At 48.8% G+C, this 16,587-nt stretch overlaps 1 protein-coding gene across 1 annotated transcript in view; it reads right to left on the reverse strand.

Moving 5' to 3' along the window:
* The window catches only part of GTSF1 (gametocyte specific factor 1), a 70,100-nt gene extending 68,244 nt beyond the window's left edge, over positions 1-1,856 (reverse strand). Inside the window, exon 1 of the mRNA XM_073319222.1 lies at positions 1,835-1,856. Within this exon, the coding sequence (XP_073175323.1) occupies positions 1,835-1,856 (22 nt within the window). The remainder of the gene's footprint in view (positions 1-1,834) is intronic.
* Between the last annotated feature and the right edge of the window lie 14,731 nt (positions 1,857-16,587).

The following is a 16,587-nucleotide window of genomic DNA, read 5'->3' on the forward strand; positions in this document are numbered from 1 at the left end:
TGACGCTTGTTAAAAAAATAATGGGTTAAATAACGTGTGACTGAACTCCTTGGGGGAGAGCGGTGCGCCCCCTGCACTGTTTCACCGCACACCGCCACAGATTTCCTGTTATAGCAGTCGCGGATGATGACCCAGCACAGGTTGTTCATTTGAAGAACACTTTCACTGCAGATCTGACCAAACACAAAGAAGGTACCAATCTGAGATTTCTAAAGATAGCTCCAGTACTCGACCCAAGGTTTAAGAATCTGAAGTGCCTTCCAAAATCTGAGAGGGTCGAGGTGTGGAGCATGCTTTCAGAAGTCTTAAAAGAGCAATACTCCAATGTGGAAACTACAGATCCAAACCACCAAAAGAGAAAATCAACCTTCTGCTGGTGGCATCCAACTCAGATCATGAAAGTGAACATGTGTTGGGCCACACTGCTTTGGATCATTATTGAGCAGAACTCATCAGCATGGACACATTATCTCCTGCAAATGTAAACAAACTTGTTTGTCTTAGCAATTGGCTGAACAAGAAGTAAGACTGAGTGTACTTGTAGGCTCTAAAGTTTTACATTGTTTTATTTGAGAATGCAATTTTTTTTGTACATAATTCTACACTTGCGAGTTCAACTTTCATGATAAAGAGATGACCTAATACAAGTAATATAGTGCAAAGTGAAAAACACTATTTCTTTTGTTTTTTTGTAATATTTGTAATAAAAAATAAATATAAGTGAGCACTGCACACTTTGTATTCTGTGTTGTAATTGAAAAATATATTTGAAAATGTAGAAAACATCCACAAATGTTTAAATGGTATTCTATTATTTTTAAGTGCGCGATTACATTTTTTAAATTGCTTGACAGCCCTTGTACTAACAGGATATTAACCATGTTGCGTCTGTAGCAAAACGCATTTTGGAGCCAGCCACTGGTAATAAAATCAATTATGAATTATGGCAAGGACAGGGCCTTAATAAGAACAGTCACTTCACTGGGATGATCCCCAGGAAACTGATTTAGGCCCTGGCTGCACAAGACATGACTGTAGCTTTATAACCAGTTTGTACCCCACACAGCAAATTTGATCTGCTAGTTGGATCCTCCATTTCTCCAGACCACAGACATGCTGCAGCTGGGGGACATAGTCTACTAGGTCAATGTGGGAACCCACAAACCATGATGCACACTGTGGAGGACTGCAAAATGGCAACTTCCTGGAGGTCTTCATGCCTTGAACATCACTGATAAGAAGGCTGCGGCTTGGCCGGATTGCAAACACTAAATAAATAAAACGAACCACACACAGCTGAGTTATGCCCCCACTCCAGCCTTCCTGGCTCACAAAGGTTGGGCCATGATGTAGAGTATCTGCACCCAATACACTGCCTAGAAGCATTTGTCTCAGAACACCCAGTCCCCGACCCAACAACTACATATTATCCAGCCAGTCTCACACCCACCTTGCAAAACCTAGGTATTGTTTCTTGCGGTGATATTGACCCACATCATCCTTTATTGCCTCTAACGTTTGTGTGGTTTTGAATTGCAAGACCACCACTGCACCTGGTTTTGGGTCCCAGAATGAAAGAAGTTGTGAACTGCTGCTCTAATACACAGAAGCATATATTCACCAAACTTAATGCCTATAGCGGAAAGTTACTCCACTCCCTCCTTTAACCAAGTTTAAGATATTTTCATACTTTCAAAGATCTAAGCGGTCTCTCACTGTATCTTTGCAGGAACCATGAATAGAAATATAGAATTGTAAGACTGGAAGGGACCTCGAGAGGTCATCTAGTCCAGTTCCCTGCATGAATATTAGAAGCCAGCAAAGAAACACTTACCATAGTTGCCTTCTAAATCCATTTTACTGATGCGGAAAGAACTGAAGGTTTGTTGGAGAACGCTTTGAGCCAGTCTCTGAGTGTCACTCTCCTCCTAAAAATATCAACCCTACAGACGAAAAATGAGGAGAGTCACAGATTTCTAAGGCCAGAAGAAACAATTATGATAACCTAGGAGTGGTTTTTAACCTGTCACCTGCAGACCTCTGGGGGTCCACAGATTATGTCTAGGATTTCCAAAGGGGTCCTGCACCTCCATTCAAAATTTTTTAGGAGTCCTCAAATGAAAAAAAGTTGAAAACTACTGATCTAGGCTGACCTTCTGTAGAACACAAGGCATAGGACTGCCATGAATTAATTCCCATTTGACCTAGAGCAGATCCTTTTGAAATCAAAATTGGATGTCTTTGTTAGGGGGCTTATGCCTTCACCCACTTACTTCCCTGGTCCTTGTCGCATGAACAGAGAGCAACAATACCCAAAGTCCAAAGGTGCAAACAATTCAATGTTTATTGGGGTGAACTTCCAGCAAGCATGATTCCAGTTTCCTTCCTTAGTGTCCTCCTTCCCAGCTCTGACGCCATAGAGCCGTACACCTGTTCCCATTCCTGCCCTTAGCAAAACATGATTCCAATTTCCCTACTCCCATTCCCTGTTCCCATCTCCCACACCCACCCCCACTCCCCCCCGCACCCCCACTCCCCCAGGACCAAGTCTCAGATCCAGTCTCTAAAGGTGGTCTGTTAACTCTGCTTTTGACTTTAAATCCTGTTGTGCCAAATCATTTTTCACTACCCCTAACTAATTTACAAACCTTCAGCAGCCCTTGCTGAAGCAGCACCAAACTTGAAAGATTACTGGCAGCTTCCCATAATGCTGCCCTTACTTCAAACCTCTCATAAGCAGACTGAAGTGCCTCCTTTCCATGGAAGGCATTCAGTCCCCATGGGAAGGGACCTTCTACTACCCATATACCAAGGAGGGTGGGCTCCTCAGCCAACCCCCATCCCTCTGGGTCCCTTAACACTTTCTCCATTTCCTTTTTAATCTCATCCCAGGTTGACCCCTGTACCTGGTATGGGTCCTGGTTCTCCCTTATCCATTTATCCAAAAAATCCTTTACCCTGGCTTGCCAGAACCCGCAACTACCATCACGAGAGTTCGCAATACTCCCTCCAAGCAGCTGCGCAGACTGTTGTGGAGGGGGACTTACAGGCTGCCACTCACCTATCCAATGCGATGTATCCAAGTGGAGAGAAAGAAGGAAAAAAAGAAAAAAAAAAGAAGAAAGTTTCAAAGTGCAACCTGCCTTTCCACACTCTTGTTTTTCTGAAGTTTTAATGGAGGGTACTTTGGATACTTATGTGAGATGTCAAGAAGGAAGTTTTTGTTTAACGATAAAACCCAGTTATATAAATGTAACTGTATGTGCAACTCTGTGGAGTCACATTGGATGTAAGCTTGGTAATTAAATTTTCCAAGGGGATCAGGTAGAGTGGCTACTATCACCACTATGCTTCTGTCCCCAGAAGCCTTTACAGCTATTCTGAGGGAAAATGGGCCCTTTTCCCACAAAAATGGTCTATAAGGGACTGCTGCAGGCAGCAGGCAGAGAGAGAATCTGATCAAAATTATCTGACTTTTGGGTAATGTAATCAAAATCACTAAAGGATGGAAGGGGTTTCTTTTGGAACTTAACTTGGCTGCCCCTGGTTGTGTCTAGTTGTACAAGATGGAAGTGTAATCGGGGTACAGTTGTGTAAAAAGTAATCACAGTGCAAGGAGGACGTTAGGCAAAAGAGAATTGTGTGTGTGTGTACAGTGCTAAAATCTGAAGCTGTGTCTCAGCTATTACCTGAGAATAAACTTAAAGCTTGGTACAGCAGAGAAACTATTGCAAACTTGGTCTGTTGTACAAGAGGGGAAACTGAGGTACACCACCTCATGAATTTCATAAATGACCAGTGAGTGGGGTAATTCACTAGCCTGACTATAGAACAAAATAAGGACAGCCTGGAGGTAATTCTTCTGTTTTTCCTGCTATTAGCAAGGAAATTTGTAAAAGAAAGTGGTATTATTATTATTAAGCAATAATCTGTCCCTACCAGGGGGGTGAAAACTGTTTCTTTTGTTTTTCAGACACTCTACAAGCAAGCTGGCGGCAGCAGGAAAAATAACCCAGAATACCATGGATCTATGTTTTGTGTTGTTTGTCTGTGGTGTTTGTCTTGTTTCTAGCATTATTGTGTTTTAGTGAACAGAAAACCTCATGACATGGGTGGGGGATGGCTTCAAAAGGCTGACCTTGTGGGGGAAGATGTGTATGGGAATGCAAAATGCTCAACTAGGAGGCCAGCATCTGTGTAATAGCTACCGTGGTACCTGGAAATGGAATGGCAACTAAGGTGGCCCCCACAAGCCCTATGGAACTAATGAGAAGGGGAGAAGCTCACTGGGAATCAATGGAGGGGTGTGTAAAATAGTGTAAATCAATAGAAGATGTTTGGATGTGCCCCTCTCCTGTGACTATAGAGAAGCCTATGCAAGGGGTGGACAATTGGGTGTACTGTGTATAAGGTGTTTTGCTGGGAATGTACATATTACTGGGGGCACAATTACACCAGCCCATAACCAAACTACACACATCTACATGCTGCTATCTGGACTTTGGTGCACAAATGGATCTGTCAATCTTATTGCTGTGAATAATCAAACCAGGGCATACTGCCTGATTCCATACCAAGTGGTCAAGCTGGTTTGGACAATATCCCATTTCTCTGTGAACATTCAATGGACTTATGATATGGACAAAAGCATGCAAAACTTGCAGGAGCAGCTTGTTGCAACTACCAGCAACGGGACAAATAAGATCGTGACCTCGTCGGAGGAGGAGAGGCAGTGTTTTGGTGGTGTCTCGGATGTTGGATCATACTGCAGTGGTCAGGACTCAGTGTCGCTGTGGATTTTGAATTGTTACCTGTACTTGTGTTACGTTGCATAGGGAGATAACCTATAAGTAATGTAATAAGCCCCCCAAACCCTGCAGTGTACTAGACAACCCGGACCCAGCCTTCTTGGGCCCACTATAATGGGAAGTCTGGAACACCAATTGGAATAGGTGTGGTATGCCCGTACGAGAGAAGGTGCAGGGCACTATACTACACAAGGGGCAGTGGGACAAATGGAATATTGACACCTTCCACCTTGATGCCTGGCCCTATCAGGAAATGTGTCGCCATATGTCCTATGCTTTTCCAGGGATACCTGGGCAGGAGGATCCCAAAAGAAAAAAAAAGGGGTGGAGTGTTAGGATAAAGATATTCAGGCCAGTCTGCAAAGGCCTGTACTTTAAGAATTTAGGTGTATTCTTATCACTTGGCTAGTTATAGAGGTATAAAAGAAAGAATCAAAACCACTGTCTGCCAGTGTAAGGGCCTTCTCTTACTGTGACAGTCTGAGGCCCTGTTCTTAGGCTAAGGCCTTTGGCTAAGCAGCAGAGGCAGCCATAAGCTGGGAAGCGAACAGTCACATCCTCACATTCCAAACTAGTCACATTGAAATAAGGTGCTATTGGGCTGTTAGGCACTATCAGGACAGGATTGTATGCCTATCACTTCCAGAGAAAGGGAAGTGCCTAGAAAATGTAAAAGGAAACTTAGTTTGATAGCATCCTGTCTGGCAAGAACTCACTTATCAATAGCTGGGATGTGGAATCCTCACTTCTGTATTGTTTTGTCATTATAGTTCCCACTTTGCTGTTGTTTGTCTGTATAATCTCTGTCTGGTTCTGTGACTGTTTCTGTCTGCTGTATAATTAATTTTGCTGGGTGTAAACTAATTAAGGTGGTGGGATATAATTGGTTACATAATCATGTTACAATATGTTAGGATTGGTTAGTTAAATTTCAGGAAAATGATTGGTTAAGGTATAGCAAAGCAGAACTCAAGTTTTTCTATATAGTCTGCAGTCAATCAGGAAGTAGGGGGGTGGGGGTGGGCATGCGGGTGAGGGAGATGGGAACAGGGAATGGGGGTAAGAAAATTGGAATCATGTTTTGCTAAAGGGGGAAATGGGAACAGGGAATGGGAGTGGGGAAATTGGAATCATGTTTGGCTAAGGGTAGGAATGGGAACAGGGACCCAGGTGTAAGGCTCTGTGGTGTCAGAGCTGGGAAGGAGGATACTAAGGAAGGAAACTGGAGTCATGCTTGCTGGAAGTTCACCCCAATAAACATCGAATTGTTTGCACCTTTGGACTTCGGGTATTGTTGCTCTCTGTTCATGCGAGAAGGACCAGGGAAGTAAGTGGGTGAAGGAATAAGCCCCCTAACAGTCTTTCTAAAATTTGATGGAGAATCTACAACAGTTAGTAATTTTTCCAGTGGTTAGTTATCCTCACTGTTAAAAATAAACCTTACTTCCATTCTGCATTTTTCTAGCTTCAACTTCCAGGCACTGGAAATAACTTTAAAGTCATTTCAATTTATCCATCACAGCTATTAAGTGTCAAAAATCAACTGCACTACAGCAAGTGGTAGACTTTACAGCTACGCTGTGCAAACATAGGATACAAGCTTATTCTTGGGGGCCCACGTATAATGTAGGGTACCGGAAACCACGTATTCTTGTGCTCCACAGAGAAAAGGTTTCCTCCAAGATGCTAAAATCCACAGATTTTTGTCTGAAACATCCTCTTTTCCCAATACATTTAAGAGGATTCAAAGAACCAGTTCCCAAGAAAAATTAAGCCATGTATTTGGGCAGCTCAGTTATCTTTTCTTATACACATTTAAAGTAATACTCCATCTTGAGCCCCTCCACCTGCCTGAGAGGTCAACACGTTTACACATCTGTATGAAGAACTTTGTTCCTGATGTTTAAGTTAAAACAAACAAAAAACGCAAAGAGTTAGATTCTCTCCTGTCTTCACTGCAATTCATACAATTTGAATGCATCGGTCATCTAAAAAAAATCCTCCCCCCCCCCAAGATTATAAGTCTAAATAAGACAGAATTTAAAGGACTGCACAGTCTAGAGACAACCTGAATCTCAGATCTGGTTGCCCATCAGAAAATATGTTTGCTACCCCGCCGGCCCAGCCGGGGGAAGGGAAGGGCTACCCGGCCGGGGGGAGAGGGAGGGAGAAGGAGGGGAGGGGGAAGGGCTACCCGGCCGGGGGGAGGGAAGAGGTTACCGCCCGGGGGAGGGGAAGGGAACCCGGCGGGAGGCATTACCCAGCAGACTTTGTGCCGAACCGGGGGCGCGTGGTCTCAGTGCGAAGGCGGCTCCTGCAGCTCCGGAGCAGGCACCGCGAAGCTCCCGCGTCCCGCGCCGTGAGACCACAGCGAGGCTCCGACCCCCCGCCCCCCTTCAGGCACCACAGCGAGGCTCCCCTCCAGCACCACAGCGAGGCTCCGACCCCCCCCCCCCTCGGGCACCCCAGCGAGGCTGCTCAAGTCAGCCCGCCCGCGGAAGGGGCGGAGTGGGAGGGGCCTGAGCACTCGGCGCAGGGGTTAGCTGGCGCCCCCCAGGGTCGGGCTTGGATTGGAGCAGGCCGTGTTGGGAGGGCGGGGCGAATAGGGGGAGTGCGGCTAAGGGGCCATGGTGCAGGCTGGGACAGCAGTGGTGGCAGGGGATGGAGCGCAGCCTGGATGGTAGAGCAGTGCATGCTGGGACCGTGGGTCAGAGGTGGAGCGGTGCAGGCTGGGACAGCAGCTGAGGGGCAGGAGCAGTGCATGCTGGGACCGTGGGTCAGAGGTGGAGCGGTGCAGGCTGGGACAGCAGCTGAGGGGCAGGAGCAGTGCATGCTGGGACCGTGGGTCAGAGGTGGAGCGGTGTATGCTGGGACAGCAGCTGACAGGGGAGCAGTGTACTCTGGGAGTGCAGCTTGAGGGTCTGGGAGCTGTTTATGCTTAAGGTTACCAACTGTCTAATTGCACAAAAACAAACACCCGAGCCCTTCTTCTTCCCCTTCCCCCCCCCACTACATTCCCCCTCCCTCGGTGGCTCGCTCTCCCCCATCCTCATCACTTTGGCTGGGCTGGGGCCAGAAATGAGGGGGTCAGGCAGGAGGGGGCTCTGGGCTGGGGCAGGGAATTGGAGTGCAGGAGGAGGTGAGGGTTCCAGCTGGAGTGCGGGCTCTAGGTTGGGGCTAGGGATGAGGGGTTTGGGGTGTAGGAGGGGGCTCCAGGCTGGGGGCCGAGGGATTCAGAGTGTGGGAGGAGGCTGTGGGTTCAGGCAAGGGGTTGGGGTGTGGGAGAGAGTGAGGGCTGGAGTCTCTGGGGTGTGACCAGGGATGAGGGGTTTGGGGTGCAGGTGGGGGCTCCAGGCTGGGGCTGAAGAATTCAGAGTGTGGGATGGGGCTGTGGGTTGAGGTAGGGGGTTGGGGTGCAGGAGTGGGTATGGACAAGTTAAGGAAGTATGGGCTGGATGAATGCACTATAAGGTGGGTAGAAAGTTGGCTAGATTGTCGGGCTCAAGGGGTAGTGATCAATGGCTCCATGTCTAGTTGGCAGCCGGTGTCAAGTGGAGTGCCCCAGGGGTCGGCCCTGGGGCCGGTTTTGTTCAATATCTTCATAAATGATCTGGAGGATGGTGTGGATTGCACTCTCAGCAAATTTGCGGATGATACTAAACTGGGAGGAGTGGTAGATACGCTGGAGGGCAGGGATAGGATACAGAGGGACCTAGACAAATTGGAGGATTGGGCCAAAAGAAATCTGATGAGGTTCAATAAGGATAAGTGCAGCGTCCTGCACTTAGGACGGAAGAACCCAATGCACAGCTACAGACTAGGGACCGAATGGCTAGGCAGCAGTTCTGCGGAAAAGGACCTAGGGGTGACAATGGACGAGAAGCTGGATATGAGTCAGCAGTGTGCCCTTGTTGCCAAGAAGGCCAATGGCATTTTGGGATGTATAAGTAGGGGCATAGCAAGCAGATTGAGGGACATGATCGTCCCCCTCTATTCGACATTGGTGAGGCCTCATCTGGAGTACTGTGTCCAGTTTTGGGCCCCACACTACAAGAAGGATGTGGATAAATTGGAAAGAGTCCAGCGAAGGGCAACAAAAATGATTAGGGGTCTGGAACACATGAGTTATGAGGAGAGGCTGAGGGAACTGGGATTGTTTAGTCTGCAGAAGAGAAGAATGAGGGGGGATTTGATAGCTGCTTTCAACTACCTGAGAGGTGGTTCCAAAGAGGATGGTTCTAGACTTCTCAGCAGTGGAAGAGGACAGGACAAGGAGTAATGATCTCAAGTTGCCGTGTGGGAGGTTTAGGTTGGATATTAGGAAAAACTTTTTCCACTAGGAGGGTGGTGAAACACTGGAATGCGTTGCCTAGGGAGGTGGTGGAATCTCCTTCCTTAGAAGTTTTTAAGGTCAGGTGTGACAAAGCCCTGGCTGGGATGATTTAATTGGGTATGGGTCCTGCTTTTGAGCAGGGGGTTGGACTAGATGACCTCTTGAGGTCCCTTCCAACCCTGATATTCTATGACTCCAGCTAATGGTGCAGGCTCTGGGGTGGGGCTGGGGATGAGGGGTTTGGGGTGCAGGAGGGAGCTCTGGGTTTGGGGGAGGGGCTCAGGGCTGGAGCAGGGGGTTGGGGCACATGCTTACCTCAGTGAGCAGGGCTAAGGCAGGCTCCCTGCCTGTCCTGGCTCTGCGCTTGACCTGGAAGTGGCCAGCAGCAGGTCCAGCTCCTAGGCTGGGGGCTCGGTGCGCTGCTCTCACCCGCAAGCACTGACACCCCCTACGCTCCCTTTAGCTGCAGTTCCCAACCAATGGGAGTGTGGAGCTGGTGCTCAGGGTGGGGGCAGCACACAGAGCCCCATGGCTCCCGCGCCTAGGAGCTGGACCTGCTGGCCACTTCTGGGGCTCAACGCAGTGCCAGGACAGGTCGGGACTAGCCTGTCTTAGCCCTGCAGCACTGCCAACCGGACTTTTAACAGGACCCTTTTCAGGGTCCCTTTCCAACTGGGCGTTCCGGTCAAAAAACAGACACCTGGCAACCCTATGTACGCTGGGAGTGTGGTCAAGTAGGGAGGGGTGTCTGCTCATGAGCTATGGGCTGCCCTGCTTAGACTAAGCTGCCTGGCCCATGCTGGGGCCTCTGGAAGTTGTCACTTCAGTACCATGATGTGCTTTTGCTCTGAAACGTGACTAGCTAAAAATGGCATCTCCTTAGCTGGCCTGCTGTGTGTGTGTGTGTGTGTGTGTGTGTGTGTGTGTGTGTGTGTGTGTGTGAGAATCAGAGCTGTGACAGTAGTGACAAAAATGAGCAGGGGGAGGATTTGTTGCATTTTGCTCGTCTTAACTCTGCAGAGCCAGCCCAGCTACATGAGAGAGAGCTCAGGTGTATTCTGCATCATCATTGTTATTATTTATTTGTATTAGCATAGTGCCCAGGAGCCCTAGTCATGGACAAAGATCTGTTGTGCTAGGCACTGTATAGTGATTAAACAAATGCAACATTAACAGAATTAATATCATATTGCTGCTATATAAATCCACACTACATCCATATCTTAAATACTGTGTGCAGATGTGGTTGCCCCATCTCAAAAAGATATATTGGAAATGGAAAAGATACAGAAAGGGGCAACAAAAATGATTAGGGGTATGGAACAGCTTCCTTATAAGGAGAGAGAAGACTGGGACTTTTCAGCTTGGAAAAGGAATGACTAAGGGGGGATAAGATTGAGGTCTATAAAATCATGACTGGTGTGGAGAAACTAAATAAGGAAGTGCTATTTCTACTTCTCATAACACAAGAACTAGAGGTCACCAAATGAAATTAATAGGCAACAGGTTTAAAACAAACAAAAGGAAGTATTTCTTCACACAATGCACAGTCAACCTGTGGAACTCCTTGCCAGAGGAAGTTGTGAAGGCCAAGACTATAACAGGGTTTAAAAAAGAACTAGATAAGTTCATGAATTAGTCAGGATGAGCAGGGATGCAAAACCAAGCTCTGAAGTGTACCTAGGCTCTGTTTGCCAGAAGCTGGGAATGGGCCAACACTAGATAAGGAGGAATTCTAGGCTACCCTGAGCTGTATGGTTATGACACTATCTGACCCCCATGCTGGGTCCCAAGGCCATAGAGCCATTCAGCCAAATGGATGGTATTGAGATGGGGGACTATGACCTGTTCAAAGAGGCTTTGCTGCTGAAGTATGAACTGACCCCTGAGGCGTACAGGAAACAATTCCGGGGTGTACGCAAGACCCCAGGTGTCACAAGAAGGTCGCCAATCTGCTGGGGGAATATCTCCGTAGGTGTGGGAAGGTCACAGGGGCCACTACCACAGAGGAGGTGTGTAACCCGGTGGGGTTGGGGCAGCTGTATGACATCTGCCCTCCAGACCTTAAGATGTGGTTAGTGGACTGGAAGCCTAAAGATCTGCGCAGTGCAGGGGCACTAGTGGATGAGTTTGTGAACAGCAGATGGGGGCAGGAGGGAGCTCCACATCAGGAATTATGATGTGATTGGAATAACAGAGACTTGGTGGGATAACTCACATGACTGGAGTACCATCATGGATGGATATAAACTGTTCAGGAAGGACAGGCAGGGCAGAAAAGGTGGGAGAGTTGCACTGTATGTAAGGGAGCAGTATGACTGCTCAGAGCTCAAGATTGAAACTGCAGAAAAACCTGAGTGTCTCTGGATTAAGTTTAGAAGTGTGAGCAACAAGGGTGATGTTGTGGTGGGATAGACCACCGGACCGGGGGATGAGGCTTTCTTCCAGCAACTCACAGAAGTTACTAGATCGCAGGCCCTGGTTCTCATGGGAGACTTCAATCACCCTGATATCTGCTGGGAGAGCAATACAGCGGTGCACAGACAATCCAGGAAGTTTTTGGAAAGTGTAGGGAATAATTTCCTGGTACAAGTGCTGGAGGAACCAACTAAGGGCAGAGCTCTTCTTGACCTGCTGCTCACAAACCGGGAAGAATTAGTAGGGGAAGCTAAAGTGGATGGGAACCTGGGAGGCACTGACCACGAGATGGTTGAGTTCAGGATCCTGACACAGGGAAGAAAGGAGAGCAGCAGAATATGGACCCTGGACTTCAGAAAAGCGGACTTTGACTCCCTCAGGGAACTGATGGGCAGGATCCCCTGGGAGAATAACATGAGGGGGAAAGGAGTCCAGGAGAGCTGGCTGTATTTTAAAGAATCCTTATTGAGGTTACAGGGACAAACCATCCCAATGTGTAGAAAGAATAGTAAATATGGCAGGCGACCAGCTTGGCTTAACTGTGAAATCCTTGCTGATCTTAAACACAAAAAAGAAGCATAGAAGAAGTGGAAGACTGGACAAATGACCAGGGAAGAGTATAAAAATATTGCTCAAGCATGCAGGAGTGAAATCAGGAAGGCCAAATCACACCTGGAGTTGCAGCTAGCAAGAGATGTTAAGAGTAACAAGAAGGGTTTCTTCAGGTATGTTGGCAACAAGAAGAAAGTCAAGGAAAGTGTGGGCCCCTTACTGAATGAGGGAGGCAACCTAGTGGCAGAGGATGTGGAAAAAGCAAATGTACTCAATGCTTTTTTTTGCCTCTGTCTTCACGAACAAGGTCAGCTCCCAGACTACTGCACTGGGCAGCACAGCATGGGGAGGAGGTGACCAGCGCTCTGGAGAAAGAAGTGGTTCGGGACTATTTAGAAAAGCTGGGAGAGCACAAGTCCATGGGGCTGGATGCACTGCATCTGAGAGTGCTAAAGGAGTTGGCGGATGTGATTGCAGAGCCATTGGCCATTCTCTTTGAAAACTCATGGCGATCGGGGGAAGTCCTTGACGGCTGGAAAAAGGCTAATGTAGTGCCCATCTTTAAAAAAGGGAAGGAGGATGATCCTGGGAACTACAGGCCAGTCAGCCTCACCTCAGTCCCTGGAAAAATCATGGAGCAGGTCCTCAGGGAATCAATTCTGAAGCTCTTAGAGGGCAGGAAAGTGATCAGGAACAGTCAGCATGGATTCACCAAGGGCAAGTCATGCCTGAGTAATCTAATTGCCTTCTATGACGAGATAACTGGCTCTGTGGATGAGGGGAAAGCGGTGGACATGTTGTTCCTTGACTTTAGCAAAGCTTCTGACACGGTCTCCCACAGTGTTCTTGCCAGCAAGTTAAAGAAGTATGGGCTGGATGAATGGACTATAAGGTGGATAGAAAGTTGGCTACATTGTTGGGCTCAATGGGTAGTGATCAATGGCTCCATGTCTAGGTGGCAGCCGGTATCAAGTGGAGTGCCCCAAGGGTCGGTCCTGGGGCCGGTTTTGTTCAATGTCTTCATAAATAATCTGGAGGATGGTGTGGATTGCACCCTCAGCAAGTTTGCAGATGACACTAAACTGTGAGGAGTGGTAGATACACTGGAGGGTAGGGATGGGATACAGAGGGACCTAGACAAGTTGGAGGATTGTGCCAAAAGAAATCTGATGAGGTTCAACAAGGACAAGTGCAGAGTCCTGCACTTAGGATGGAAGAATCCCATGCACCGCTACAGACTAGGGACCGAATGGCTCGGCAACAGTTCTGCAGAAAAGGACCTGGGGTGAGAGTGGACGAGAAGCTGGATATGAGTCAACAGTGTGCCCTTGTTGCCAAGAAGGCCAACGGCATTTTGGGATGTATAAGTAGGGGCATTGGCAGCAGATCGAGGGATGTGATCGTTCCCCTCTATTTGACATTGGTGAGGCCTCATCTGGAGTACTGTGCCCAGTTTTGGGCCCCACATTACAAGAAGGATGTGAAAAAATTGGAAAGAGTGCAGCGGAGGGCAACAAAAATGATTAGGGGACTGGAATACATGACTTATGAGGAGAGGCTGAGGGTACTGGGATTGTTTAGTCTGCAGAAGAGAGGGGATTTGATAGCTGCTTTCAACTACCTGAAAGAGGGTTCCAAAGAGGATAGATCTAGACTGTTCTCAGTGGTGGCAGATGACAGAACGGGGAGTAATGGTCTCAAGATGCAGTGGGGGAGGTTTAGGTTGGATATAAGGAAAAACTTTTTCACTAGGAGGGTGGTGAAGCACTGGAATGCATTACCTAGGGAGGTGGTGGACTCTCCTTCCTTAGATATTTTTAAGGTCAGGCTTGACAAAGCCCTGGCTGGGATGATTTAGTTGGGGATTGGTCCTGCTTTGAGCAGGAGGTTGGACTAGATGACCTCCTGAGGTCCCTTCCAACCCTGATATTCTATGACTCAGAAGGGGAGTCACACAGAGACCTCTCTAGGGTGGGACTCCAGGAAGCCCAACTCACAGGTGCCCCTGAAGGCTGGGGCAGGCTGACCCCCCGTGGGACTTGAGGGACCTGAAATGTAATTACTGTAGCCAAAAAGGACACAAGGTGGCTCAGTGCCTGAAGATGGAGGAAATGGCAGCCAAGCAGAACCCGTGGGGGGTCAACCGAAGCCCACCAAGAGGGGGCACCGCGGGTCCAGGGGGCCACAGTCCACAGGGCTATGTTGGGAGTGGGGGGGGGACACTGAGTGAGGGTAGGGCTTGACAGTGCTGGGCCAGAGCCTCTGTCCCAAGGTGGGGAAACTGAGGCATCACCAACCGGGGCTGTACCCTCAAACCCAGCAGCCAAATTCCAGATGGAGCTGCAGGAGGATCCCTCCTTAGAGAAGCCGAGGGCCCTTGCTGGCCACAGTGGTGCAGGATCCCAGGGGGAGGACTGCCGGGAGGGATTCCTGTACCGGGAATGAGCTGTGTCAAGTTGCCTTCCCCACTCTGAACTCTAGGGTACAGATGTGGGGACCTGCATGAAAACCCTCCTAAGCTTACTTTTACCAGCTTAGGTTAAAACTTCCCCAAGGTACAAAATTATTTTACTCTTGGATTTCCACTACCACCACCAAACTTTATCTGGGTTTACTGGGAAAACATAGTTTGGACACATCTTTCCCCCCAGAATCCTCCCAACCCTTGCACCCCACTTCCTGGGGAAGGTTTGGTAAAAATCCTCACCAATTTGCACAGGTGACCACAGACCCAAACCCTTGGATCTTAGAACAATGAAAAAGCATTCAGTGTTCTTACAAGAAGACTTTTAATAGAAGTAAAGGAATCACCTCTGTAAAATCAGGATGGTAGATACCTTACAGGGTAATTAGATTCAAAACATAGAGAATCCCTCTAGGAAAAACCTTAAGTTACAAAAAAGACACACAGACAGGAATAGTTATTCTATTCAGCACAGCTCTTTTCTCAGCCATTTAAAGAAATCATAATCTAACACATACCTAGCAAGATTACTTACTAAAAGTTCTCAGACTCCATTCCTGTTCTGTCCCCGGCAAAAACAGCATGCAGACAGACACAGACCATTTGTTTTACTCCCTCCTCCCAGCTTTTGAAAGTATCTTGTCTCCTCATTGGTCATTTTGGTCAGGTGCCAGCGAGGTTACCTTTAGCTTCTCAACCCTTTACAGGTGAGAGGATTTTTCCTCTGGCTAGGAGGGATTTTAAAGGGGTTTACCCTTCCCTTTATATTTATGACAGGCTGGTTCAGGGCCAACTGAACCTTGGAAAGCCAGGAGGCAATTGGTGGTCCTCCCCCAGAGGTACCACCACAGACTGTTGTACTTGGCCCACAATATTCCCCTTTCAGGGCATCTGGCGCACCAGGCAGAGGCTGCTGCAGAACTTTTAGTGGCCCGGGGCCTTTGACGCTGTCCAACAGTATTGCAGGGCCTGGGACTCCTGCCAGAGGGTGGGGAAGGGCCAGGATAAGTGTAAAGCAGCTCTGAGACCTCTGTCCATCATAGAGGAGCCTTTCCAGAGGGTGGCCATGGACATAGTGGGGTCCCTCAGCAGGGCAACCCGGTCGGGGAAGAAATACATTCTGGTGGTGGTAGATTTCGCTATGCGCTACCCCGAGGCAGTGGCCATGTCGTCTATGGAGGCAGACACCGTGGCAGATGCGCTGCTCACCATTTTCAGCAGAGTGGGGTTCCCCCAGGAGGTCCTTACAGACCAGAGGTCCAACTTCATGTCAGTCAACCCTGCTCCAGTGCTTGTGGGAGAAGTGTGGGGTTGGACACACCTGGGCCTCAGTGTGTCACCCTCAGTCCAACGGGCTGGGGGAGAGGTTCAATGGGACCCTAAAGATGATGCTGAAAACCTTTATGGACCAGCACCCACAGGACTGGGAGAAGTATTTAACCCACCTGCTGTTCACATACAGGGAAGTGCCCCAGGAATCCACAGGGTTTTCCCCTTTCGAGTTGTTGTATAGGAGGAGGGTGAGGGGACCCCTCGACTTGATGATAATGCTCCTACTAATGCAGCCCAATATGTTATTAGCCAGTCGGTCATTCGGCACCAGCCAGGGGAAGGTCTCGCACCCAGGCCATTCTGGATCAGAAGCGTGTGTGGGGAGATGGGAGCTGAACACGGACCCCTCTCCAAACTCCCAGCAGCCCCCAGGGCCTCGTCCCTGCGATCCCTCTACCACCATGGGCACAGGGACCCTCAGCCAGCCCCACCATAGGGCCCAACAGTGGGGAACTGCTGGTCCCTCCCACGGCCTTGACGCTGGCCCCAGTTCAGCCCCGTTCCCCCACTCTGCAGGGCTCTGGAGAAGCCTCCACTGGCAGCTTTGCCGCTGGTGCTCTGTGGCAGCTCCTGCCGAGGCCCCAGGGCCCAGGCCGGGCAGCGCTGCCCTCCCAGGGGGCTCGTTAGCCAGGGCCATGCAGAAGCCTGGGGCCCAAAAGCCAACCATGGCTCCCCAGCCG

The sequence above is a fragment of the Lepidochelys kempii genome, chromosome 20 (genome assembly GCF_965140265.1).
Source record: "Lepidochelys kempii isolate rLepKem1 chromosome 20, rLepKem1.hap2, whole genome shotgun sequence".
In the NCBI taxonomy this organism is placed as follows: Eukaryota; Metazoa; Chordata; order Testudines; family Cheloniidae; genus Lepidochelys; species Lepidochelys kempii.